We start from the raw sequence: 27,351 nt of genomic DNA, 5'->3' as shown, positions 1-27,351 counted from the left end.
AGTTCTTGCGTAGGACTTCATCCATGCCAATCATTGTTTCTTCTAAATCCTTTTTACTCTCGGCTAGAATTATATCATCAGCAAATCGTAGCATCTTTATCTTTTCACCTTTTACTGTTACTCCGGATCTAAATTGTTTTTTTACATCATTAACTGTTAGTTCTATGTAAAGATTAAAAAGTAACGGGGATAAGGAACATTTTTGTCGGACTCCGTTTCTTATTACGACTTCTTTCTTATGTTCTTCAATTATTACTGTTGCTGTTTGGTTCCTGTAAATGTTAACAATCGTTCTTCTTTCTCTGTATTTGAACCCTCATTTTTTTTAAAATGCTGAACATTTTATTCCAGTTTACGTTATCGAATGCCAAGTATGTTGGTTTGTTTTTTTTTTTAATGTTCCTTCTACTATTAATCTGAGCCCTAAAACGGTTCTACAATTTAGTTTATTTAAAATCAGTTTTTGTGAATATGTTTAAAATATTAAGAAAGTTGCCTAATTCATAAGGCAGATCGGTTTGAATCAACACTTTTTTCTGATTGCAAAAGGTTTTACGATAAACAATTCAATAATAATAATAAAATATCAGAAGTATTAATGAAATAAAATTTTATGGACTTTTGATTTTAAAAAAATGTATATGTTTAATTTAATAGGCGAACAAGGAAGTCATGTGGTGTCCACATCAGATTTTTGAAATTATGATGCTAATATAATTTCTTTCTTTTTCTGTTTAACCTCCGAAACCACCGTAACGTTTTACTTCAGAGGATGAATGAGGATTTTATGTATGAATGTGAATAAAGTGTAGTCTTATACAGTCTCTGGTCGACATTGCTAATATAAGTGAAGAACAGTTAATGTGGCGTTATAACCTTACACCAATTGTATCATTTTCAATTTCTTTTTTTTACATGATAACTCCACTCCATTATCAAATTGTTCCGAACGATTAAAAAAAAACTATTTTGGCGAAATATAAAGATCTAGGTAATAGAATGTGTTTATTGCTTTAAAAAAAAAAATTCCAATTAATATATCGCTTAGATTACACAACCCTCTTAAAGTAATCTCTGTAAACGAGTGTGATTTTCATCGGATCATTTGTTTCGCGATTTTTCACGTTTACACTCCGTTAAAACAGTCAGTCGAGGTGAATATTTTTCAGGCGTTTTATTACAAAATCGTTTATGAATCGACGAAAAACGAGAGAGTTTCCGAGTCTTATTTGAAAGGTGTTTGCGGATAAAATCATGTCAACGTTCCTGTTGAAATCGCTTTTCTTTTAACGATTTATATTTCCTTTATTACCACATTTCAGACATTCTTCTGTTCACGTATGATAACAAGACTCTTGATTTCGTTTTCTACGCATCCTTTCCCTAGAATATTTTAAATCCTTTTGAACGAGTCTGTTTTATTTCAAAATAAAACAATTTTTTTTCTTTTACCAGGGTTCCCGTTTGTATGTCTACCCGTATTTCCGTTTTGAAGAAGTTACAATACTAAACAGAAAAAAATTTTAAAAAAATATAACACTGAAAATGAAAAGAATAATTTTTCCCACTAAATATTCGATGTAATTTTTGAAACTTATGTGGATTACGAAATTTATTTGAATTATTAAGGTTTCAGGTTAATTCTAAATTTTAATGTCGACTTCACAAAATAAGTTTCAAAAATTGTATTTACGCAAAGTGGAGCCTTAAATACATCTATTTTTTTTTACAAATACTTTTTTTGATGCAATATATATTTTTTTCATACTTCTTTAAATAGATAAATTTCTATAATTTTTCAAAATAATTACCTTTATTTATTTATTAACATGTTATATTTAAGGAAATGTTAAAAATTTTTTAAAGAAAATTAAATTGAAACGTCGAAAAAGAAAACCTTTATAAATAAAATCTATACAAGAATCACGTAACAGCGATAAATAATATAAAATGAAGAAAAAGCAGATCTGATTGAGAAATAAATAAAAGAAGGTTGTATATTCTATTCCCGTTGCGTTTCAATCTTGTCTAGAAAAAGCAATAAAATAATTTAAGGAAAAATTTATAAATGGAGTGACTATTCAAGAAAAAAATGTAATAAATTTGTTCGTTAATACTTTATTTTGAAAGAAACAAAAAATGAATTAAAAGAAATTATCAGAAGAAAAATTGAATTTGTTAATAAATAAAAATTGTATCCAATTTTAAAAACTGGATACATTAATATGAATCGATGAAGTTTTCTTGAAAGATACCAAAAAACAGGTTATTAACTTACCTGCCTGCTTGCCGCAAGTGGTAGCGTTTTGGCCTTTCATTCGGAGGTCGCGGGTTCGAATCTCGGTCATGTATAGCATTTTTTCACACGCTACAAATCATTCATCTGATTCTCTGAAGCAATACCTAACGGTGGTCCCGGAGGTTAAACAAGAAAAAAAATGATGTGTACTTAAAGATGATACCTAAATTCCACAAATTTTTTTTTTTTTACTTTTAAGGCCGCAAAGGACCACTTTAGTCAGAATAATTCAAATCTTTTTTGCCGATCATTTGGCCTTTAAGTTCTTAGCTTTTACTTTCTTCCAATATTTAGTCGTTCTTAATGATCTTGCTTTACGATCCTCTTCTGAATAAACCCTTTTTGTATAATTAAAAGTTCTAACTTTAAAGTCGGTATTCGGATCTTTAATAACAAATTTTAATTTTTCGGATTTATTAAGTAAATCTTCGTAAGTCAAATTTAATTCTTGCATGTCTTCTTTAATTTCTTTGATCCATAATGGCGGATTTTTTAAAGACCAAAATCTATCGATAATTCTCTTAGTAATCCTATCCTGCGGTAATCTTAACAAGTGTGCGCAGAATGAAATTAGCTTCTTTTTCATAGTATCGATTAAGGATTCCAAGTTTTCGTACAGAAATTTATTAGGCAATAATCTGTACCGATTTTCGTGTTTATATTTTTTGTTTATGCAGGTTCTAAGAATCCTGCGTTCAAATTTAAGCAAAGGTTCAGTCCTATTTTTCTGATTTAATCTAAATAAAGTCTCGCTCGCGTAAGTAATTACCGGTTTAACCACAGTTTTGTAACGTCTAATTTTAGTGTTAATCGAGAGCGATTTTTTGTTTTAAGTATTTTTGGTTACTTGTAGCGCTTTAAATAATTTATTAAGTCTTTCAGTCCAATTTCGTTTTTCGTTACAATTACAAGTAATGATCTCTCCAAGATATTTAAATTTTTCTGCAAGTTCTACTTTGTTTCCGTTAATATTCACAGATTTAATAACTAACGGATCTATAGCCATCAGTTTAGTCTTTTCGTAAGGAATTTTAAGTCCGATTTTATTCGCAAGTTCTTCTATACTTGTTATTTGTATTCTGGCTTCTGCGATACTATTAGCTAATAAAGCTAAGTCGTCGGCAAATCCTAGGCGATTTAAATTTAAGTTATCTCTTTTGTATCCTATGTAAATATATTTTGGATTACTTTTAAACCGTTCACGCATCAGAAATTCTAGTGCACAATTAAATAATAAAGGCGAAAGTCCGTCGCCTTGTCTCAGTCCGGATTTTACGTAAAAAGGTTCGTAAAATTCGCCACGAGACTTCACTTTAGATTTTGCATTTGTTAATGTTAAACCGATTATATTTACCAATTTAGGATCCGATCCGAGATTTCTCAGAATTTTTAACATCGAAGCCCTATGTATGCAATCGTACGCTTTTTTGAAATCAATAAAAGAAATAATCATCTGTTTTTGCTTTCTATTATAAATATCTATAAGTAATTTCAAAGTAATAATTTGATCTGGACAACTGCGTCAAGGCCGAAAACCACCTTGGTAATCGCCGAGTTCGCTTTCTAGTTGGTCCTTAAAATATATATATATATACATTTTTTTTTCATTCAGTTCCAACATATTTTTTTTATGTAGAATAATTTATTTAATGTAATTCTTTATTTTGTTTTGTAAACCTGTTGGTGAAAAAAATTGTACAATAAATAAATAAATAAGAAAAAAACAATAAGTTTTGAAATATTACAAACAAAGAGAATAATAGCTTAAATAACTTTTAAGTAAGGAGATCGTAATGGTAAATGTAAAGAAGATGCAGAATTCTGTTTTATATATATATATAGTAAAATTTCAAAGGGTGGATGAGGTAAGATGGTAAAACCGGCCTTAAGATAGAGTTTTCATGATGAAAGGAAGGAATAAGTAATCTTTAATATTATTTACGTGGATATTAAAGAGATACAGCCCAGCAACAAAGGATTATTTATGGTAGCGAAATATAGAGGATAGGAAAAGCAGAAATAAAAAGGAAAGAGACTTCAAACTTCGGTGTTTCAGAAGAATGTTGAAAAAAGCTTATAATAAAAAAAAAGAAGATAAATTTTTGCCAACATTTTGCAAAGAAATAAAGTACTGTGATGAGTCGCGTATTAACAAATTAAGATTTAATTAACTGAACAGCAGAGAGATGTGGCAGAAGGTAAAAACTACATAAGATATCGTTGAACAATTTAAAACCAAAAAGAACCTGCTCGATCTATGATTGTTTGAGTGTTACATTTTTCCGCTACTATGAATATCGGCATGTAAGTTGGCACAAAAAACTACTATCGTTCAGCAAATATTTGGCACGGTACTAGGCCGTCTGAAAACATAGTTTAATGTAGATTATATTTATAACCAAAAATAAACACGATGCTATTTAATTAAAACTAGTTTAGTACCCCAGTTAATATTATTATCTTAAAGTACTTAAAATTATTATTTTGGATCTTTTTCGGAATTCTCCCTCCCAAAAAAAACTTGCTTTTTTAATCAATGTGTCAAAAATCGATGTATTTTTAATATCCAGTAAGAATTATGCAGGAATATGTATGTTTGAAAACAGCAGGAAACATTGATATTAACAATTACCAGGCTGGAGAAATAACCCGATAACACGCTAACATCCTGTTTTAAACCGCTCTTTTTAAACATTTTCTATATTAACATATAAAAACTATAAGCATTATTGCTTATAATTATAGATATAAATAATAAATATAATCAACAAACTTAACATACGCTCGCTAACCTCGTCTCTCCTATCACCTCGCTAGCCAATCACTTTCAAATTGTTCGTTAAAAATAACTCGTTCCAAAATCTATGTCGAGGTCGTTAACGGCTAAAATCCGACCATGTGGGTGGAAATGGGGGGGGGGGGGGTTGCGAAAAAAATAAATATCCCTATAACTTTCTTATTAAGTAAAATATCGAATTCGTTTACTACTCTTCTTTGGATAACAGTCTAAAACTTATTTAGGTAAAGTTTTTTGATTTTTTTTTGTCTTTTGACTGGTTTGATGCAGCTCTCAAAGATTCCCTATCTAGTGCTAGTCGTTTCATTTCGGTATACCACCTACATCCGAAATTCCTAACAATTTTTTGTACATATTCCAAACGTTGCTTGCCTGCATAGCTTTTTCCTTCTACCTGTCCCTCCAATATTAAAGCGACTATTCCAGAATGCCTTAATATGTGGCCTATAAGTCTGTCTCTTCTTTTAGCTATATTTTTTCAAATGCTTCTTTCTTCATCTATTTGCCGCAGCACCTCTTCATTTGTCACTTTATCTACGCACCTGATTTTTAACATTCTCCCATAGCACCGCATTTCAAAAACTTTCTAATCTTTTCTTCTAGGTTACTCGGATCGTCCAAGTTTCACTTCCATATAAAGCGACGCTCCAAACATATACTTTGAAAAATCTTTTCCTGACATTTAAATTAGTTTTTATGTAAACAAATTATAGTTCTGACTGAAAGCTCGTTTCGTTTGTGCTATTCGGCATTTTATATCGCTCCTGCTTCGTCCATCTTTAGTAAATTTTACTTACCAAATAACAAAATTCTTTTGAATTAAATAACAAACGTTTTTTGATGTCACCAACCATTGACCCAGGGGGTTGAAAAAAAGTGGGCTTTCGAAGACAAAATAATCACTTAATAGGCACAGTATCGAATCGGTTTAAAGTGGTCGTTATTCCGCTAAACAATACCTAACATTTTTGTCAGAAACAATTTTTGATATAGTTAACCCTTACTGCAAGGGACGACCAAAATGTTGCTGAAATTATAAGAAGATGGGGCGTGTCGTATGCTAAACACGTGAAACGTTTCTTACATGCAACCATTGTTGTATTGAGTAAATTTGAAGCTTTTTTAACTTTAATTTGGATTTTTTTTTTATCCCCTACTTAGCACCGGTGAAATATACTTCCACCTTCCGAAAGGATTTACACATTTTCTCGGGGAAACAAATATGGATGGCTTCTCAGTTTCTTTTGATTTCCCTTCTTCTATAATTCTTTGGACCGTCCGTTTTGATACTTTTGTCTCTTGAAAACCGTATGCAGCACTTCAGTTTTCCTTACTATTCCGGTTCCGGTATTATTTTGTAAAAGGAAATTGTAAACATTGAATATAATTTCCCTCGCCTGACAATGAACTTTCTCGTAACTTAGATATTTTAAAAGAAAATAACCGTATCGAAATATTAAAAATTTACATGACTGAATTTATGACAAAGCCTGAAATGAAAAGAATACAACAAATTAAAAAAGTAAATTGCTAACAGCTATTCACTTCGTTATGTAAAATATACACCTCAATAACTGTTTCTTTGTTTAACACTTTTAGAACGTAATTATAAACTATGTGTGACATATGATTCTTCACACCGCAATAATTACAGTAAATTGATAATAAGTAAACGAAAGTCTTAGAATTGCGTGTTTTGTTTACAATTCATAAATAGCACATTAGTCATGAATAATTCTACGTATTATTATTAATTGCTAAACGACAGGAAGTAGGCCTAGATCACAACATCAATATATAATTTAGAATAAAACTCAACAATTACTATTCAGATAATACTTCAGAGGATGATATGTATGAGTGTAAGTTAAGAGTAGTCTTGTACAATCTCATTTCGACCATTCCTGAGATGTCTGGTTATTTAAAACCCGATCACCAAAGAACACCGATATCCACGATCTAGTATTCAAATCCGAAGTTTATGAAACTTTCTTTTTTTTTCATCCCCTTCCCCTTGGGGCTGGACCTAGGCCGGGGAAGCACGACTCAATCTCAAGGGTTTCTTTGCCTCTAACCTCCCGGGTGACGATGCTGGACCCGGCTATGCCGTTCCCAGTACGGGGTACCACCAAGTCGGCAGGGTATTTTCTAATGCCTTGCCTCTAAGCGGAAGTCCCCCTAGAGGACCCTCCACCCGGGTCTCTGGTCTTTTCATTTTAACCCCCTAACAAATCCCTTGAGTCCCCTTTCACTCATCGGCATCCCACGCCTCCTGAAAGGGGCTATCCACCCAACCCCTAATCTAGAAACTTCAAATTTCCGTTTTCGACGTTCCCCCTATCGACCTCCTCATCTTCCACATTTTCCCTAGCCTTAGCTCTCATTATACGAATGACCATATTACTAATTCCGCCGATTAAACAACCAATTACATGCTCCACCTCTCTCCTTTCCAACACCCATCTGATACAGTGGAACACCGTGTACTCCACTGTATCACTCTCTTCGCAGTAGAAGCACCCATCCGACCTCCTCCTCTTCCTGTCCCACAGATACTTGTTGAAGCAGCCATGACCGGACAGGAACTGCGTCATCTCATGGGTTAACTTGCCCAGCCATTATTTGATCTGATGGTTCAGCCTTCTCGTCCAATTTCCTACCTGCGCCCTTTCCCAACGGTGCTGCCACTTCATCAGTATATCTCGCTTAGCTTGACCTTTTGCCACACCCGCCGATCTCTCCACTACTTCCTCCGCTATCAGATTTGAAGGTGGCATGGCCCCTATTACCAAAATTGCTTCCGTCGAAGTAAGTACACAACAATTGTAAAATAAATAAGAAATTTAAATAATTTTTTATTAATGACAGAAATACATTAAATCATTTGAAAAATTATTATATCGAAGTCGTATTTCGTCAAAATCTTGATACAGAATTATTATTATTATCCTAATTTATTTTTTTATTTAATATTTCTTTATTGTATTGTTTCAGGTACGGGGCTTCGTGTTTGTAGATCACGGAAGACATGTTGTACCCATCAAATGGAAGATAGACTGAGATTTCACGTACAAAAAGATTTTCAAAATTTACTTCACCATTCTTCACAAACAATACAAGGGCTTTTAGCGTCTACAGCTTCTGAATTACAAGGTAAATCTATTTATTTAGTATTTTACTTCTTAAATTTAGATTTATTTACGGGTTATTTACAAAATACGAATAAATAAAATTGATATACGTACTATAAAATAATATTACTGCAGTTTTAGTTAAACCGGTTTTTTTTAATAAAGTCAATGTCGGCTCATAGCTAAAATTATTTGGGCTGCAGCTGGAGAAAATTATTTTCTGGCCCTTTTCAAGGCCACGGTTAAAGTTTTATGTAAATTAAAAGAACCGAAAAAAAAAATGAATCAAATGGAATACCTGGAAGCAGGATAATAATCTAATTCTACACTTTTATCACATTCAACAATGTGGTAGTCTTATTTAAGTACATTGTGCTTAAAAATTGTATTTGGTTTAACCGAATAAATAATGAAATGTCAATACAGATAATATTTCTTAGTATTATTAGATAATAACTGAATAAAATATCCGGTTAAAAACACTATAGTCCAACGGTGCTTAATTTAAATTTCTACGTACACAGAAACAAATACAACATCAGTTTTTATAAATTACCTTCTCTTTCGCCCTTCCAGCTTGTTTTTGGATAGATTTGGTAATCAAGGAGCCTTTGCTTTCCGCCATCTTCTGATCGCTACTGAAAAAATAACTAAACCCCTTTCACATTCCTTCCACCTACTAAACTAGAAAAGGGAACGAACAAGGAACGTTCCCTACACCCGCGGAGTAAAAAAAAAAAACTACCTACCACCAGTACACCAGAACCGGTATTGCGGGAGCGACATTGCTCTCTCTCTCTCCCTCGCAGTCTCGCGTGCAGCTTCATATGTACGCAAGCGCACAACAACCAAATATCATGCTGCTGGAACTGTGAAGGGCGCAGTTCCATACAACGATTTTTGTATCTTTTTTCATAAACTGGGGGATGGCTACTGACATTAAGCTTAAGGATTATGTATTGTACAAGTATAAAGAAAGAATTAAAGAAAAAAGGATTCGTATTAATTGTTATTGATAACATCAAGTGGAAATAGAAGGGTGCTGCAGTTCCACAGTGCCTATACGCGAGCCGCTACTGTACTTGAAATAATATTATAATAAATATGTGTTGATGGTAAATGCATAAGATTGAAACAAAGTATATCATAATTCTGAAGGTAGTATTAATTTTTTTTTTTGAGCAAATATATGTTCACGGAGAATGAAATGAAGAAGATTTAATGTTTCTTTTATTACTAGGTCGTTCAATAATTAAGAAAATAAATAACTAGAGCTTAAGGATTATTTAATAGGATAAACTGAAACTGCTTGAGGTTAAAGTTGGTATCTCTGATATAGAAACTGTCAGTTATTTGAAAAGAATTTCCTTTATTATAATCCTTTTATTTATTCCAAAATGTCGGTTTCGCTTCAAACGTGTACCGTAGAAGAACAGCCAGTTGTGATAAAAATTTTATTTACTGAATTTTACATAATATATTGTAGCTACCTAAGTACTGTAAATGAAATTGTAGTTAAAATAGTAATTGGAAAGCTTTATTTTCGTGTTTTCCGTACTAGTTTACAGGAAAAGGTTTTTGTTTCATCGTTTAATTATTTCGATTCGTGTGTCTTAATTCGATTTTATGTTCGTTCTACTCTTTGTACAATATAATATACGTGAACAACTTAACCTATTTTAATGATACTTGAGAAACGAACTTTCGGTATTTTACACGATTAAAAATTTAACAATTTTTGAGTTCAAATTATTTACCGATTGGTCTCTCCTACTTATGAAAAAGATTATTTTTTTTTTTATATTTACACGCTCAGGATGTATTTTGTAAGACAAAAAATTCAATCGCTCCCTTTTTGATAAAACATTATTTTAATTTAGTCATTGAAGATAAATTTTAATGAAAAATTTTAAGCGACGAAAATTAAAACAAATGTACAGTGCGTACAATGAAAATAAAAGCTTGTGTTGGAAAGGTCAAGACTGCATTACTATCGATCCTGAAAACATTTACACCCCTCTAATAGGACATCAAGAATAATAATTGTTATACTTTTTTTTGACCGTTTAATTTATTATTGTTTTCATGTTTTATTAGTTTTTATTCATAGTATTATTAATTCAGTAAATAAAGATTGGATGAATTTTAATTTTGATGTATTTTTACTGGTTGTACGAAGTAAAGGAAGTGTTGTGATCGCCAAAAATTTCGGTTTTCGTATTTTTCAATGGAAATATACATTTTGACCATCCCTGAATCCATTTTTACTAGTTTCGGCGTGATGTCTATGTATCTCGCACAACTCAAAAATGATTAGCCGTAGTTTGTTGAAATTTTGGATTTAGGACTGTTATAACATTTAGTTGTGTACCTTCCCTTTTGATTATAATCGACTGGACCAAAAGTGTCCAAAAAAGCCCAAAATCCAAAAGATTTAGACTTTCTTTTTACTGCAGTAATAAGGTTTCATTGAAAGCTTTTCAACTATATATCATAAATGTAGTTATTTTCATTCGTTTTAGATTTTTAGCCACATCAAATTTTAATTAATGAAATATTTGGATGTTACAAGGGGAAGTCACATCGTTTTAAATCCGACTTGATTTCTTTTTTTTTTTAATTTAAATATATTGATTTATTAATAATTATTAACCTCCGATTGTAAAAAAAAATTTACAATAAATAATAATTCAATAATAGAAAATAAAAAAATATGAAAAAAATTAGCAGTTATTAATGAAATAAAATTTTATGTACTTTTAAAAATGTTAATGTGTAATACGCGTACAAGAAAGTCATGTGGTGTCCACATCGGAAATCTAAATTAGTGCTTGAATGAATATTGTATCCATAATTACACTAAATCAGATTTACAATTGTTAAAATAAAATTATTTTTTGTAAAAATTTTTTTTACGATTATTTTCATTGTTGATTGTAGTAATATTATCATTAACACTTACCTGAAATTTGCATTAATGTCCAGTTTGTGTGTAAGTTTACTATCTTCTCGTCGTATCAGAAGAGTTACTTTCACTACCACTGTCTAGATGTATGATAAATTTATCCATCATTTCGTGGAATCGCAAGCGAGTTCCATCTTTTTACGAGGTGCGACAATAAAGTAATGAGACTGATTTTTCTTTGCAAGATGTAGCAAGATCTTTGACCTTGGTCTATGAGCTACTTCTATTCCAAGCGGCACATTGTTGCAACTGCTCAGTCGTGAGTTGTGCTGTAATAAGTGAACACGTGTTTGTCTCTCGTCACAGAAATGAAACCGCAACATATTGCGCAACGGTATGCCATTTCTTTTTGCGTTAAATCGGTCAAAACTTTCACGCACCCTGGTCAAAACTTGACCAGGGTGCGTCAAAACGTACGATCTGATCGAAGATTATCCGTGAAAATGATTGCAGATGAACTCAACATCAATCGAGAAACGGTTCGTCTAATATTAACTGAAGATTTTGGTATGACAAATATTTGTGCAAAAATGGTCCCCAAAAATTTCACACAACACCAGCGAGAAACACGGAAAAATGTGGCAGCCGATCTGTTAGAGCAAACGGAAATCGATCCAGATTTGTTGAGCCGTGTTATATCACTGGTGATGAAGGTTGGTTTTTTCAATACGATCCAGAAACAAAACGCCAAAGTTCGCAACGGTGCTCAAAGGGATCACCCAGACCAAAAACGCTCGCATGTCAAAGTCAAAAGTTAAATGCATGCTTGTGTGCTTCTTGGATTCCAAGGGAATTGTTCATAAAGAGTAGGTGCCTCCTGGACAAACAGTTAACCGATATTTCTACAAAGAAATTTTAGAAAGACTTCGCAAACGTGTTCTTCGTGTCCGTGCCAACATTGCTGATAATTGGATTCTGCATCACGATAATGCGCCATCCCATACTGCTCTGTCAGTACAGCACAATTTTTAACCTCAAAACAAACTTCAGTACTACCACAGCCACCTTATTCACCAGATATCGCTCCGTGCGACTTTTTTCTATTTCCAAGAGTCAAAATGGCGGTCAAGGGACACCATTTTCAAACAACACAAGATGTCCAAAAAGCTGTGACGTAGGTCTTGGAGGATATTACAGAAGATGAGTTCCAGAAATGTTACAAATGGCAGAAACCCTGGAATAAGTGTGTACAATCAGAGGGAAACTACTTTGAAGGAGACAACACTAAACATGACTAAAACGGTAAGCAACATTTTTTTTCACATCAGTCTCATTACTTTATTGTCGCACCTCGTATATTAGTTTCAGCTTTTTTTTATATGTTCGCAACACGGTTTCTAGTCATCTTTATTCATTTTTCCCTCGGCTAATGTTTTAATATCTGACATTAAAAATGTTGTGTTATTTACTACCAATATATATATTTTCAGAACTGACCGTACCATCTCGATCGCATTTAAACCGGGATGGTAAAATGGAAGTCGCAGAACCTGATGCCCGTGTTTTTTTTAATAGTTCATCAAAATGTTATTTTATTTCTGAATATTTATGCGAGATAATTATGTCATACGATTGTGATTTTAACATGGCTCTATTAAACGGAATATCGTTCTTTTCTGACCGATTAAGCGTGGCACTTTTCCTATCATTTGAATTCGTAGGCTTCTCTAGAAGTGAATTGTGGTACGGCGCAACCGATGACTTGGTGGGGAGAAAGACCGAGAATTAATTTTCTGTCGCCCACTTCTTAAAATTGTTGTTTTTGACGCTGTTGTGATAGTCATCGCTTTTTGAATTCGTTCTCCAAGTTAACATCGCATTTGGAATGAACTCCATTTGTCTTTCAGCGTGGATTATTATTAACCGATCGCCTTTATTAATCGGAATTTTTACCTACACTGCTGTCATCCGACGACCACAATTTTATCGTCGAATTGGACGTTAAAATATACGATTCGTTCAAAAAAACGAAGAATTTTCTTTTCTATAGTCTGTAATTTTTCTTAAATATTCTGTCCTGTTGCACCGGATGTTTTCTTTCTCGATTAAAGGTTTTATATTATTATCAGGTTTACACCGCTTAAACCATATTCCTTCAGGATAGCTGCCGCTGTAATTCTACAACCTTTAAATTAAATGCTCTTTTGAATAAAAGAGAAATGTACGCAGTACATTTTGTTTTGTGTGTAACTGCAATTTATCATAACCGTTCTTCTTACAATGCCTTGATCAAAATTTTCATATATAATGACCGGTTTTGAACGTTGTTTATGCTTTTTTGTTGTCCTGAACGACGACAGCTGCGATTTAGATTTAAGATGATCCTGTTTTTCTTTTCGGAGTTTTTGAATTTGTGATTTTGAAATTCTACAAGCTGAAGCTGTAGTTGTTTTTCTACACATTCTTGAATGCTTATTAAATGTTTGTCATCTTCTAATCTTCGTAGCGTTACGGCTTCTTTATTCATAAAACTATACATCATTAATTATTTCACTTGCTTGGACTATGGAACACTTTATTCTTATTATTAACAACGCGTACAATAAATATCATCTTAAATTTCATCTGGGCTTCCACCCACTCACGCCCAATCACCCTCTACCACTTGCCCACTCTACACCCACTCACTTAGTTTTCAGTTTTTTTTTATAGTTTTTCCGTTAATCTAAAAATTAATATTTTAAAAAAGGACTATATAACAAAAATTTTTATTTATTTTTTTTAATGTTTTATTTATTTATAATCGCATTAACAACTAAAGTTATCAGCGACTTATCAGTGCAATGTAACTGTACCGGGAAAATTTGTAATCCTTAGCAAACTCAGGGCGACTACTCATATTGTTTAATGTACCATCTGTTTTAGGTAGATTTCATAAGAAAGCTACCTATTGAAATAGGTACCATTATTCGATTTTGACAAAATTTCGACATATCTTCGCGTTTCACATCCCCAAGACCCCAAAACAATAGTCAGTTCAAAAGTTTATATATACCTTTATACATACATACATATACATATATATATATATATATATATATATATATATATATATATATATATATATATATATATATATAATTTAGAAATAGTTTAGCGGTGTATTATGTTCTTTGGAAGAGAATTCGGTTATTGTCTTCGACAACGCTTCTTATCATTAAATGAAAAGAATTCCAGACGTGTTATAGAAAAACAATGATATCAAAATGCGGCTTAGTTCGAAAGGAATAATTTTTGAAGAGGTTTAAGTTAATGTTCAATCATTGCAAAGGGTTTCGCGTATTAAAAGTAATTACAGTCCGTATAAAATTGGTTTGACACACAACGCCATATTGGTAAGTCGTGTTTTTATTCGGCTCCTAACGAATATGTTTGCCGGCCTCCGTGGCGCGAGTGGTAACGTCTCGGACTTTCGATCCGGTGGTTCCGAGTTGGAATCCCGGTCAGGCATGGCATTTTCATACGCTATAAATCATTCATATCATCGTCTGAAGCAGTGCATAACGGTGGTTTCGGAGGTTAGAAAAAAAACAAAAAACGAATACTTAGTTGTGTGGTTTCAGTGTTACTATTTGTGAATTCTGTTCTTTGCTTTTACATAGCAAAGAACGCTAAATGATCAAAAAACGATTATTTGGTCATATATATGTAAAAAAAAACCTAACAAAGGATTTTTTGGTCATTATGTAGGGATATTATTTTCTGTGTATTTGGTTATTTCGACTTTTTTTGTTTGCATAGTCTTAAGTCTATCTGGGCTATAAGAAAGTTGGGTGTTTTAATTTATTTACTGTAAGTCATCCTTCTTGGTGGCTTTTCTTTTTGTTTTGGTGTTTTTTTTTTGTTTTTTTTAAAAATAAAATACAGATGTTTTAGCTGATAAATATAATTCAAAGACATTTGTTACTTAATCAGTTGTGATTTTGTTTACATTGGCAACGGCCATACGGGTTCTTTGTGATTGGTCGTTGTGTTTGACAGCGGCCATCTTGCATTGATCTGATTGGTTTTCCTTTGTTTACATTTCCATCTGATTTATTAGCCTCTTATTTATCAAAAAAACTGTACAAATTAAAAATAGATAGATAGATTTATTAAAAATAGATGAAAATCTTTGATGCGGGTTATATATCGTTCTAAAATTTTTTTTATCGTGTTTTAAAAAAATAAAATACAGATGTTTTAGTTGTTAAATATAATTCAAAGAAATTTGGTCGTTGTGTTTGACAGCGGCCATCTTGCATTGATCTGATTGGTTTTCCTTTGTTTACATTTCCAAATTAAAAATAGATAGATAGATTTATTAAAAATAGATGAAAACAATCTTTGACGCGGGTTATATATCGTGCTAAAATTTGAGCTCAATCGGTGCAGAACATTTTGAGTTTTTGAAGCCGTAACAAACGAACTTAACATTTTTATGTATATATAGATTATTAAGTTGTAGGTTCGAGTCCTTGTTTAAAAATTTTTGTAGCGTATGAAAAAAATGCCGTGCGGCATTACAACAGATTAATTTCATTATCATCCGTCGACAGCTGTTACAGAGTAAAACGGTATATTGAGGACTTAGTTGCTGTTGGGCTTTATTTATTTGTAAGCCAATTATAGAAATTTGATCCAAGGTTTAAAGATATTATAGATAGATATAGATATTAAATTGTCAAAAAAATAATAAAATTTTTATTAGTGGCCCTCCTTATGCGTTGTATGAAACTAAAATATTTTTAAATATACTACATTTTGTATTATTTTATTTGTCTTGATATGACGCACAAAATCGTTGTTTAAAAATACATTAGTTACAATGATCTTGTCTGAAATTTGTGTCTTTAATTCTTTATAAACTGTATAATGGATCTTAAATCTAGAATTGCGATTATTTATATTTAGTGTTTTCGAAATAAAATTACGTAAATTTAAATTCTGAGAACTTAATTTTTCTTTTAAATTATTTAAAATCGGTTAATTTATGTATCACCAGTCAGAGTAGGAGTGAAATTTATTACTTCGGTTAGATTTTAATTTTTTGTAACATATGCAAATACTCCTACTTGGAAAGTTGACTGACGTCATTGTCAGCGAATTTTTTGTTTTCTTGTATATTGATGTAAGTACGGAATCATTTCTTAAACAACAGTATGACGAAAATAATGATTTTAATACTTAAAAAATAAAAATAAAAGTCCTTAAAAAATCTTTATTAACATTTAACAAAATCTCGTTGTATTTTTTCTCATTTTATGGATAAATTGTTTTTAAAGAAAAAAAAACAAAACAAAAACAAAACAAAACATTTTAAAATTCAGTTAGGACGTTCGTTTTTTATGTTATTTATTTGTATGACGAAGTTAACTTTCACCTTACAAAAATATTAATATTCGTTTAACCTTGAGTTAAAAATATTTATTATTATTTTTTACGTTATACGTAAAGTTTAATTTCTGAAATTTATTTTACCGGGGAAAAGTATTGACATATAAAGAAAAGAAAAAAAAGGTTTAAAGGGATTTTATTTAATCTTATCCTTATTTCATTAATTCTCATGAAATAAAACTTAAAATACTCTAGGTATAAAAAAAAATCAGATTTCCAGTTATAAATAAAATTTATAAATATAAAAAAGAAAAATAATTTATTACGTAAAAAGGAATGAGATAAGGAGGTAATCTGTCTCTATTACCTTTCAACCGGTAAATAAAAGAAGCAGTGTAGAAATTTAAGGAATTTTTTTAATGCATTAATTATACCAGGAAAGAAAATAAAGATTTTAAAACTTCTGATGATATTAGGTAGATTTCATAAGAAATTTACCTACTGTAATTTCTTATGAAATCTGTCTAAAAGCCTGCTTATATCAAACATACGATTTTAGAATTAGAAACGAATTCCTGAAAAATAATTATCGGAAATGTAGCGCTTTACATTAGCTAGTATGTACTGCAGGAAAGACAGAGAATAGAAGAGTTGAAACCTTTGAAGTGTCATTTACAAGATGATTTTGAAAATTAGATGGTACGATAAAATATGAAATGAAGAGTTCGAGTTGAAGAGATGTGAGAACCCACCCGATTGGTCTAGAGGTGAACGCGTCTTCCCAAATCAGCTGATTTGGAAATCGGGGATTCCAGCGTTGAAGTCCTAGTAAAGGCAATTACTTTTATACGGATTTGAATACTAGATCGTGGATACCGTTGTTTTTTGGTGGTTGGGTTTCAATTAACTACACATCTCAGGAATGTTCGACCTGAGACTGTACAAGACTACACTTCATTTACACTCATATACTCTTACATCATCCTCTTTCATCGTCTGAAGTAATATCTGAACGGTAATTCGTGGAGGCTAAACAGGAAAAAATGAAGAAGAATAAGAGAAGAGTGATTTACGGTAGAATCTTCTTGAATCGAAATGAGGTTTTGTGACCATCTGCTAAGACATTCAAAGTTAATTTGGTAATAGAAGGACTCTTTGACGGTAAAAACTTAATGAATACAACGGTTAGTGTTTATAAAACAATTAAAGACGATGTAAATATGTTGAAATTTAAAAGATTTTCACATATAGTAAGGATTGCAGAGTAGCCAATCAAATCGAAACAAGCTCTCCAATAAAAGTTGTTTTTAAACCATAGGAAAACACGTTTTTTTTCATATTTTTTTTTCAATATGTGCAGTCTCCATGCTCCATATTTTGCATAAAAAAAATAAATTAGTTAATATTTCAGTGGATTTATTAGTTTTTAATTATTTTGGTGTAGGAAATTGTTTTGAAATTTATTTGAAAGTAAATGTTTTATAATTTTTAACGATTTAAAATTTTTATAGCTCGTTTAATTAAACGAAAAAAAAATGCTGAGAAAGTAGTTGTTTTTTAGAATGGAAAAGAATGGACTTTTGTTGTAATTTTTTTAAAGATATTTTGGTATAAAATTATATCGGACCAAACTAAGGTTTTCTTTAGTCATGTAAATTGTATAGATAACTAGTAATTGTGTAGGATCTTTATACCAAAACTATCCTGTTAGCTCCTCTTAATTTGACTGTTTTTTGTGTATATGTGTGCATGCGTACGTGTGTGCATGCACGCGCGCTCTGATGTGTCATAAAGGAAAAATCACAAAGAATGCGTGTATAAAACAAGAGCGTAGAATCGTTTTTATTAAGCACATATGCACCACCGACAAAATTGAATGGCACGCGTGGAATGCTGTCCACAAATTCAACTTCTCCCTTGCTCCAAAAAAAGCAGTTTATTCACTTCTGTTACAATCTTTCTTTCTCTTTTCTACCCTTCCCCTCCGATCGTGCCCTACCTGTTTACTGGACGCTCCTTACCTATCCCCGCCATCTATTGTAACTTTTACCACGCTGTAGTTGAACTATGCAAGGCCGTTGCTTGTCTGGCGGACGTCTACACCGTGGGAACATAAAACTAACCTCTTGGTTACTTTGTTACTATATATTAATATCATATTTAGACCCGCATCCTTTTTGTTTTGTCCAATCTATATTTTATGTTCTATATATAAAATTTTTTTTTGACAAATATGTGTAATAGTTGCTATCAGGAAATGTGTATAAAGACATTTAGTGGTTCTGACCACAATATACCCGTATATATATATATATATATATATACACGGGCAAATTCTTCATTATGTATTACCCGTTTCGGAATTATTTCATCGCCAGATACTTACCACTTTTTTCAGATTTCATAAAAAAAAACGACGCTGCTCTGACTATGTGTAATTTTTGTTTTTGTTTATTTGCTGGTATTTGAGTTATTTATTTACAAGTTTTCATTTATTTATTGTAATAAATTTTATTTTATATTTGTTTTTATAGATTTATATGAAAACTTTTTGTTAGATCTAGTAATTAAACAAATGAAAAGCTTGTCAATAACTTATAATATATAGTTAAATAAATTGAAATATTTATTTAAGTGCTACAAGTAACCAAAAATACTTACAACAAAAAATCGCTCTCGATTAACACTAAAATTAGACGTTACAAAACTATGGTTAAACCGGTAATTACTTACGCGAGCGAGACTTTATTTAGATTAAATCAGAAAAATAGGACTGAACCTTTGCTTAAAGTTGAACGCAGGATTCTTAGAACCTGCATAAACAAAAAATATAAACACGAAAATCGGTACAGATTATCGCCTAATAAATTTATCCTTAATTGATACTATGAAAAAGAAGCGATTTCTTTCTGCACACACTTGTTAAGATTACCGCACGATATGATTACTAAGAGAATTATCGATAGATTTTGGTCTTTAAAAAATTCGCCATTATGGATCAAAGAAATTAAAGAAGATATGCAAGAATTAAATTTGAGTTACGAAGATTTACTTAATAAATCCGAAAGATTAAAATTTGTTATTAAAGATCCGAATACCGACTTTAAAGTAAGAACTTTTAATTACACAAAAAGGGTTTATTTAGAAGAGGATCGTAAAGCAAGATCGTTAAGAATGACTAAATATTGGAAGAAAGTAAAAGCTAAGAACTTAAAGGCCAAAAGATCGGCAAAAAAGACTTGAATTATTCTGACTAAAGTGGTCCTTTGCGGCCTTAAAAGTAAAAAAAATAAATAAAAAATTAAATTGAAATATATAAATCCAACATTTTTATTCTTTACACACTGAATATAATGAATTTTTAATTCTTAACTACAGTAATAAAAGGAATAAACATTTTTTTTTATATTTAAGGTGACCGAACTACTTTTTAACGGCTTTAAAAAATGTTATTGTTTTACTAATATTTATGTTTTACGTACGAGGTCGGTAAATAAAGTAATGAGACTAGTTTTTTTACAGTCGAAGTGGCAACACTGTAAAGTTACCAGTAAATATATATGGTTATATGAAAAGCTAATTTATATTAGGTATTAATATTTTTTTAGTTTATTGTTACCACGTGAGACGTAAGTAAACTTTTCGTGAAACGAGTTTTTGTTGTGCGTTATAAAACTGAGTGATACTAATTATGAGCAACGTTGTGCGACCAAGTTGTGTGTTAAACTCGGTGAAAATGCTACTGAAACTTTTTAAAAATTGAAAAAGGCGAATGGATATGACGCTATGTCACGAGCCCAAGTTTTTAGGTGGTTTAAAGCATTTTCAGATGGCCGGGAATCAGTTGCGGACGATCCACGCTCTAGAAGAACGTTAACGTCAAAAAGTGACGACAGTGTTTAGCAAATCAAGAAGAGACTTGATATAGTACGATCGGTGATTAACTGTCAGAATGATTGCAGAACAATTAAATTTGAACCGTACCACAGTCCATCAAATTTTCACAAACGAATTGGACATGAAAAAATATTTGGCGGCAAAAAAAAATGTAACAGACCATCTGAAGGATATTCTGGTTTCTGAGTTCCAATACTGCTATGGTGAGTGGGAAAACCTTTTGAAGTGTTGCGTGGCTTCCCAAGGGAACTATTTCGAAGTTGACAGAGTCCATGTATAATTGGATTGTAAGTAAAAAGTTTTTCTGAACCGGTCTCATTACTTTATTTACAAATCTCGTCTATATATGTTTTGTATAAATATATTTTTACATTTATTGTAATACAATTAATATTTGTAAGTAACTTGACGCGATGTTATTGTAACCATTTTCAAAAATATCAACCATGTCTTGCCAGGATTTAAAAAAAAATGAGGAGTGAAGTTTTCACATCGTTTTATTCGCCAGATGAGATGTACGGTTGCACATCAGTATTCTATCCCCCCCCCCTCCTCCAGAAATGCAGGTAATATTCAGCGTTACAAATGACACCTGTCATTTGTCTGTTTATAGCAGGGATTTAGCTTATAATATGTATCATTACTATCAAAGAAAATTATACTATGGATTTTACTTTTATCTTAGATTTTTTACATATTCGTAGGTATAAGAAATAATGAAAACTAATAGTTTATAACGCGTTTTGTACATAGTTTCAGCTTAGCAGAGGAATTATATTTCAAATAATTTTTTCTATATTAATGTTATTAATTAATTTAAAAAATTATATTTTAAATAAGTTTATATTAAAATAAATTTTTTAATGAAATTTGTCGAAGGAGATAAGTATCAGACTATGAAAAAATCTTGATACCAGTAATACTTAAATGAAAAATTTGCCTGTTAAAAAACTATTGATTTTTGTTTCTTTATCTTATATAAATCATTGTGTAAATATATAAATCATATGCGTTCCTATACTATTCATCCGATTGCGATGAAACTTGGGTGAGTTGTTGGGCGCACGCTAGCGAAGGTTTTTGAATTAGTTTGGGCTCGCTACGAGGCGCTGGGAGTCGAGATATTCCGAAAAATTATATTTATGGTCCGATTTGGCTCATACGCAGAGTATATATTAGTTACGTGAAAATAGAAATTTTTGTAAAAACTATGCCCGTTAGATGGCGCCGGTGTCAAGATATTTACGGAACAAAAAAAGACTATAGAAACATTTATTTTTCTGTTCTATATATATATATATATATATATATATATATATAGTGTATCCGCTACACTATATATATATATATATATATATATATAGTGTATCCGATATAGTGTATCCGCTACACTATATATATATATATATAGTGTATCCGCTACAGACTAAAAAACTACTGGACCCATTTACGTGCGGGAAAAGGGAAAAAAGGAAAAAGGGGAAATGGAGAAAAGGAAAAAACAGGGAAAAAGAGAAGAAGAGAAAGGGAAATTGGGAAAAAGAGATAAAATGAAGGTTAAATTTTGTGAAGTTCCGTAATGTTCATTTTTTATTGTTTTCATATGTTCGTAGTTGGTTGCTGTAGGCTTTTTCTTTGAGGTAACCCTGTAGAAAAAAATCCCCCACAGTCAAATCTGGATATCTTGGTGGCCACAAGCCTCGACCGATAATACGTTCAAATTTAGCAATAGCGAAGCATTGCCGGGCCCAATACATATAAACTTTTATTTTGTTTGCTAAAGAATTATAACAACTCAAAGTAAAAATTTCCTTTAAGTTTTTTAAATATGGCGCAGTTGGTATATAATAATATTTATATATAAATAAATGAAATTCAATTTACCAACATTTCGTCCGCGTTCTCTTTTCTAGCGCTTTCGGTCATTCGACCATCCTCAGGAAAAGTTATTCTTCAATTTATATAATTAAAATTAAATTAACTGGTCGTCGTAGTACGTCTGTAATGTAGGTAATAACTGCGACGTTCTTAGATAACAGATATGACTAACATTATACTCTGACGACCAATCGTAATTTTAAATTTACTTTTTACATAATTTAATTTTAATGATATAAACTGAAGAATAACTTTTCCTGAGGACGGTCGAATGACCTAAACTGCTGGAAAAGGGAACGCACACAAATTGTTTGTTGGTAATGTTGAATTTCTTTTATTTCTATATAAATAACAATTTATTTATATATAAATAAATATAAAATAGATGAAGTTCTACGCAAGAACTATCGCATGAAAGTAAACAAGAACAAAACAAAAGTAATGAAATGTAGTAGAAATAAATAAGATGGACCACTCAATGTGAAAATAGGAGGAAAAATATTATGGAGGTAGAAGAATTTTGTTATTTGGGAAGTAGAATTACTAAAGATGAACGAAGCAGGAGCGATATAAAATGCCGAATAGCACAAGCGAAACGAGCCTTCAGTAAGAAATATAATTTGTTTACATCAAAAATTAATTTAAATGTCAGGAAAAGATTTTTGAAAGTGTATGTTTGGAGTGTCGCTTTATATGGAAGTGAAACTTGGACGATCGGAGTATCTGAGAAGAAAAGATTAGAAGCTTATGAAATGCGGTGCTATAGGAGAATTTAAAAAATCAGATGGGTGGATAAAGTGACAAATGAAGAGGTATTGCGGCAAATAGATGAAGAAAGAAGCATTTGGAAAAATATAGTTAAAAGAAGAGACGGACTTATAGGCCACATACTAAGGCATCCTAGAATAGTCGCTTTAATATTGGAAGGACAGGTAGAAGGAAAAACTTGTGTAGGCAGGCCACGTTTGGAATATGTAAAACAAATTTTTAGGGATTTCGGATGTAGAGGGTATACTGAAATGAATCGACTAGCACTAGATAGGGAATCTTGGAGAGCTGCATCAAACCAGTCAAATGACTGAAGACAAAAAAAAAAAAAATTATTTGTCAGTTTAAATATTTATAAAATAAAAAAAAGTATGATAAAATTAGCACTTTACGAAGAGATTTAATAATTTAAAAGAATTTAATTTGTTCAAATATTATTTGAAATAACTCGGGTCTGTGGAGAAAAAAAATGGAATAATGTAATTGCTCAGAAATTACCTTTAAGGAAGAAATGTCGAAAGACACCGAATCTCGGCAAACTTGAAATAAAGGTAACAAACAAAATTCTACAACGATGAAAGAAAGAAATTAAGCGAAACAGACTCTTAGAGAAAGCGCGTTAAAAATAGCAAAAAAAAAAGAAAGCAAATGAAGATAAAGCCAAGCGTGCAAGATTGGTTATTCATACATAACTAATACAAAGCGCAATATAGAGCTATTGAAATACCAGAACAGCGTGAAGTTCGATCTGCACTTGGACGCCAGCGCGAATCGCAATATCGCGGAATACGTACTAAAAAGTAAAACAAATTATTTTGTTTTCAAGAAAATTACTTTTAAAAAAAAATTCATTTTGCTTGAATAAAAAAAAGCGTGGGATACACTCTCAGATACAACGACTGTATGTTTAAAGCGCGCCCCACGCTTTATTTTTTAGTTATGAATAATAAAATATTTTCTTGAAAACAGATTATTTTTTTACTCTAGTACATTTTTTGTTATTTATTTTATTTTTTCAAAGAAAAGCATGTTTTAAAAAATAAAAATAAATTTTTTTTGTATTATTTTTTTAAATAATTTTGCGTGAACGAGATATTTTATAATGCTGTGAAAAATTCAGCGGCTTATCAGTAGCAGGAAATTGAATCATGCTTTTATTATGAGTGCTCATGTTGATTTTTAAGTTTGTGAAAACCACTTTTATTAGTGATACGTTATTTATGTATTTATCGTAAAAATTTACATATTTATATCCTTATCAGATAATTATTATTTGAATCAGAATAATGGAATTTCAAAAAACGCATTAAGTAAATTTTATGTGAAATATAATGCTAAATTAAAATTATTAAAATTAAAAATTTTATAATTCTCTTCAAACAAAAACAAAAATTGAAGTATATTATTTCTTAAATAAGGATACGCTTATGGAAAGTAATTGTGTTGAAAATAAATACGTTACCTATAAATTATTTTTGTTTCGGCCAGTTACAATGTACGTTTACTTTACAGGTAGATTTCATAAGCTATTGTAATAGGTACCATGATTCGCCTTCCGAAAAATTTCGACATATCTTCGCGTTTCACATCCCCCAGACCCCAAAACCACAGTTAGTTCAAAAGTTTATATTTCATTTTCTTGTGGACACGATAACTGCCGTAATTTTTCAAATCATACATAAAATATAATGACCCAAAATCTCGGTCGAGTAAGTAAATGGAGAAAATCGGACCATGTGGGTGGAATTGGGGGGAGCCTTTTTCGAAATATCAAAATATCGCTGTAACTTTCTTATTCAGTAAAATATTGAATTCGTTTAAAGTTCCTACTATTCTTTGGATAAGGACCTAAAACTTATCTAAGTAAAGTTTTTTGATATCACCAACCATTGGCTCATGGGTGCAGAAAATTGGGTTTCGAAAAAAAATCATACCTCCCTTAATATGCAGCGTATCGAATCTACAGTGTCCCATATAAAACGCAACCCAAACTTATTGAAATAATAAAAAGGCATGTGTAAATGTAAATGTAATTTTTATTATTACCATCCAATACCTTACATTTAGAGTAAATGTTGGAAGTGGCCGCCATCTACTTGAATACAAGCTTCAATTCGTTTTACAGCGTTTCTTGCAACTTTTTTCAAAGTTTGTGGCTGGATATTTAATACAGCTTGTTCAATATTGACTTTCAATCGTTCAAGTGTTCGTGGTTTCTTGCTGTAGGCTTTTTCATTGAGGTAACCCCCGTAGAAAAAAATTCGCCGCAGTCAAATCTAAAGATCTTGTTGGCCACAAGCCTCGACCGATAACACGATTACCAAAGAATTCCTCAACGAAATCAGAAGTTGAATCTTCGTAGTCCGATGTCGCACCGTCATGTTGTAGCCGGCAGTATCTGTCTTCCTCTTCCAAGAGTGCGATGAACTGAAATAAAATATCGTGATATCGTTCTGCATTAATGGTGTACTCGAAAGAAATAGGACCGATTATTTTCTAACGCCGATATCGCGCACCACACGCCCGACTTCTGCGGGTGTAATTGTTTTTCGTGATAAACGTGAGGATTTTCAACGCTCTAAATTCTACTGTTTTGGCTGTTTACGTAGCCATCCGAATGAAACCGTGCTTCATCTGTGAAAAATAACGAATCCATAACATTAATTCCCTCGCGCAGAAATCGACGGAACCGTTGACAATATTGTAGCCGTTTTTCTTTGTCGGGCTCAAGAAGTCGATGAACCGTTTGAATGCGATAAGGTCGTACTTGTAATCGTTTGGTCGTCCGATGAACAGTCGATTTAGCAGACAAACGTCTGATCGATTTATTTGGCGAGGCGAGTAATCGGTCTTTGATTTCAGCGACTGTATCTGCATTCAACACTGATGCAGATCTTTTGTGTTCCTTGTTATTAACAGAACCAAATTTGTTATTAAATTTTGCGACCAACCTTAATACTGATGTTTTGTTAGGAGCTGGTTTATCTGGGTACTTATGGCGAAACAAATCTTGCACTGCGACCACTGATTTCGTACTGAAGTACGACTCGACAATGAAAACACGTTCATCTAGCGAAAACACCATCTTGTCTCTAGGAACACACTGAACGTTATGATTGCATTGTTGTTACTATCGGTAGTGTTCTACTGCGTCGCCGCGATTTGCAGATGTTCCATTCCATTTCAGTAACGAGTAGGGGAGTAAGCTTGACTTTTGAAATTTCATGGATGAGTAATTGATGGGTTGCGTTTTATATGGAACACCCTGTAGTTTCACGAAAAACGCGGGCACCTCTCCCCCAAAGTGAGTTTTTGGAAAATGTTGAAATACGTATAATTTTATTTTCAAAGCTATTTTTAACTACCAATTTTTAAGACTGCTATATCTTCGGTTCCTCTGATATAAAATTTTCATTAAAAAGATTTGTCCCTTTTTTCCACGTCCTAATGGACGAAATTTGTCAAAATCCTTCCTTAGTGGATTCCTACGTTATGAGTTAAGTCGGTCAATCAGGGCTTTTTTTTTCACATATATGAACTAAATGTTAGTTAAAAAGATTTTAAAAAATAAAATAAAACAGGCGTGTAGTGGAAGGACAGTTGGCATTTATTAATCATAGATGTTCGGTGTCCATGGCAACAGTGCTTAATACATTTCTAATACAGTAAGATTATTTTTGGCTCTGGCTAAATATTTAACAATAAATTGCAATCAATAATCCAGTTTTGTTATTTATTTTAATTTTATTTATTCAGTTTCGTTCAATTTGTTAAATTTAGTATAAAATTAGCGAGTCCTGTTGTTCACAGATGTACTACTTGTAATCCTATCGAGTTCGACTCCCTGTCTGGTTAGCAGCTTTTTATTAAACGCTACAAAATTCATCTATCATTATATTATTGTAATTGGATACGGATATCTGATATGAATTAAAGAAATAAATGTCATTGGTATTATTAATTATCTCATAAAAAATGGAAAACCAAATGAAGTTCAAATACACTTTAAAATATTCACGGTAAGTTGTTTTTTTAAGTAGAATTTATTCTTCTTAAATCTACCTTTTATTTTATCATATATCTAATATATTTTTTAAATTTATTTCTTATTTATCTAAAAAGTAGACCTCTACACAAAAAATCTGATGTGGACACCGCATGACTTCCTTGTACGCCTATTAAATTACATATACATATTTTTTGCTGCACTTCATTTAAATTTATTTCATTTGAAAGTCAGATACGATCCTCCAATTCTTTAATAACGTGGAGAGTTACACAATTGCATTCTGGTTACACA

General features: G+C 31.6%; 1 protein-coding gene across 1 annotated transcript in view; it reads left to right on the top strand.

Annotated features, from left to right (window-relative positions):
* Positions 1 to 27,351, top strand: part of dally (division abnormally delayed protein) — a 386,150-nt gene that overhangs the window by 232,027 nt on the left and 126,772 nt on the right. The window contains exon 2 of the mRNA XM_075379536.1: positions 8,091 to 8,249. Coding sequence (XP_075235651.1) covers positions 8,091 to 8,249 — 159 coding nt within the window. The remainder of the gene's footprint in view (positions 1 to 8,090; positions 8,250 to 27,351) is intronic.

This window comes from Lycorma delicatula, chromosome 12 (assembly GCF_047948215.1).
Source record: "Lycorma delicatula isolate Av1 chromosome 12, ASM4794821v1, whole genome shotgun sequence".
Lineage (NCBI taxonomy): Eukaryota > Metazoa > Arthropoda > Insecta > Hemiptera > Fulgoridae > Lycorma > Lycorma delicatula.
This window is presented reverse-complemented; position numbering and strand designations above follow the sequence as displayed.